Below are 1,936 nucleotides of genomic sequence, written 5' to 3' on the forward strand. Positions count from 1 at the left end.
CGCTGAGGGTTTTTTTGGTTATTACACCCTCAACATTTTTTATGAAAAAACAAAGCGATAAGATTGATGACAACATGTTGTGTTGGGGAATAGGCTGAAAAGAGACTATTCTAGAGCCGCTGTGCGGTGGAATAGCGCCAAAATCAGCGATAAGATAACGTTTTCCCCATTCACAATAGAAACACTATTCTAATTGAGGAACAAGGCGCAGAAATGAGGAGTTATCAGTTGTGCCTTTCGACGTGTAGCCTCCATTGCACCAACTAGAACTCAAATCTATTTAATCACGAGCCCTTTGCCCTTTTTTGTGACTGTCTGGTGATAACATTTGTTCTAGAAAATGAAGTTGATTTTTCGGGAAAAAATAGAGGAGGAACTAGAATGAAAAATTGAAGTTGATGATTTGCGTTTCTGCTATCTTTTTTGCTGACCAAACACCCCCGAGTTCGTGATAACTGAATGAAATGATAAAAGTAAAACAAAGGACAAAAAATGAATGTATAAATATTTTTCTGTTCATGTTTGTGAAAATTGCCATGTCTTGCCAATATTGAATGTGAGAACTACTGAATATTTAAAAAATTTTTTTATTCGCGAAAAAGTTTTCAATCTGGATTTCGATCGACACTGTGGGAGATACGATAAGAAAAATTTTGAGATTTTAAAAAATAAGCTAACGAAAGAAGTCAGAGATAAAAGGAAACAATTTTAATATCTTTTTATTAATCTACAGATCCCGTAAACACTGTAATACAATGTCACTAAAATTTTCAACTTTAAGTACATATATCTCATTCTATGCAAAAGACATCAAAAAGTGATCAACTGAAAAAATATTATTCATATTATGATAAACATTTTATCAGTCAACTAGTATTTGATATCTTTCAAATAGAATGAGATATATGGGCTCAAAGTGGACGACTTGGATGGAACTTTACTACATTATTTACGGTATTTTGAGCAAGTTTTCGGTATTTTTCTTGAAATTTTTGTGGAATTTGAAAGAAAAAAAGAAGCTACTTTAGGCGAAAATTGCCGTTCATATCGATTGATAAGCAAGTTTTTTGTGGAAAATATCCTCTCCAGAAACAACAAATGGCTAATATTCGCAATAAATCCGAAGAAGTGGCTTTTGAAATTATTTTAGTCGTATAGATAAATGATAGAGATCTGCAATTTTTCTGCAAAAATGTGTTAAAATTTATCTATTTTTCAAATATTATTGCAAAAAAATTCAAAGAAAACCCGAAATCCCCGAAAAACGGCGTTAAAAAGGAAGAAAATTCAAAAAAAAGGTGCCGCCGGGGGACGAGGATTTTCAGTGAGAAACCTAGGCCACGGCACCTGACAGCCTTTTTTTCAAGTCGCCAACAGTGGTTTTTTTAGGTTTTTTACCTGCCGGACATGAAATTGAAAAAAATCCGGAAAATTTGCCACATAGGAAAGGCGCCCGCTGCCGTGGCCTAGGTTTCTCACTGAAAATCCTCGTCCCCCGGCGGCACCTTTTTTTGAATTTTCTTCCTTTTCAACGCCGTTTTTCGGGAATTTCGGTTTTTTTTGAATTTTTTCGCAATAATATTCGGAAAATAGATAACTTTTAACACATTTTAATGCAATACAAATTTTTGGTCGGAATCCCCCTTTTAAACTGATATGTTTAACAGCCCATTTCCAGATAGTCCAATGGAAGTCTCAACGGTGAATGATGTCAAAATCTATAACTTGAGTGCCGGTAAAAGTCTACCTGAGGTATGAAATGAACAAAAAACTCATAGTTACTACTCTCAAAAATCTGTTTCAGTGGATGTCGTCTCGAGCGAGGAGAAAGTTGGAACAAAGGAATACCGATGTGCGTCAGAGGATCCAACTCATTCAAGACTTCGAAATGCCTGATGTCAGTAATACAGTGAATATCACACCGGACGGGCAATAT

General features: G+C 35.2%; 1 protein-coding gene across 1 annotated transcript in view; it reads left to right on the top strand.

The window, feature by feature from the left end:
* Positions 1 to 1,850: 1,850 nt before the first annotated feature.
* The window catches only part of CBG05043, a gene marked incomplete at both ends in the record, with an annotated part of 5,903 nt that continues 5,817 nt past the window's right edge, over positions 1,851 to 1,936 (top strand). Inside the window, one exon of the mRNA XM_002644823.1 lies at positions 1,851 to 1,897. Within this exon, the coding sequence (XP_002644869.1) occupies positions 1,851 to 1,897 (47 nt within the window). The remainder of the gene's footprint in view (positions 1,898 to 1,936) is intronic.

Source organism: Caenorhabditis briggsae (assembly GCF_000004555.2).
Source record: "Caenorhabditis briggsae complete genome, chrX, whole genome shotgun sequence".
Lineage (NCBI taxonomy): Eukaryota > Metazoa > Nematoda > Chromadorea > Rhabditida > Rhabditidae > Caenorhabditis > Caenorhabditis briggsae.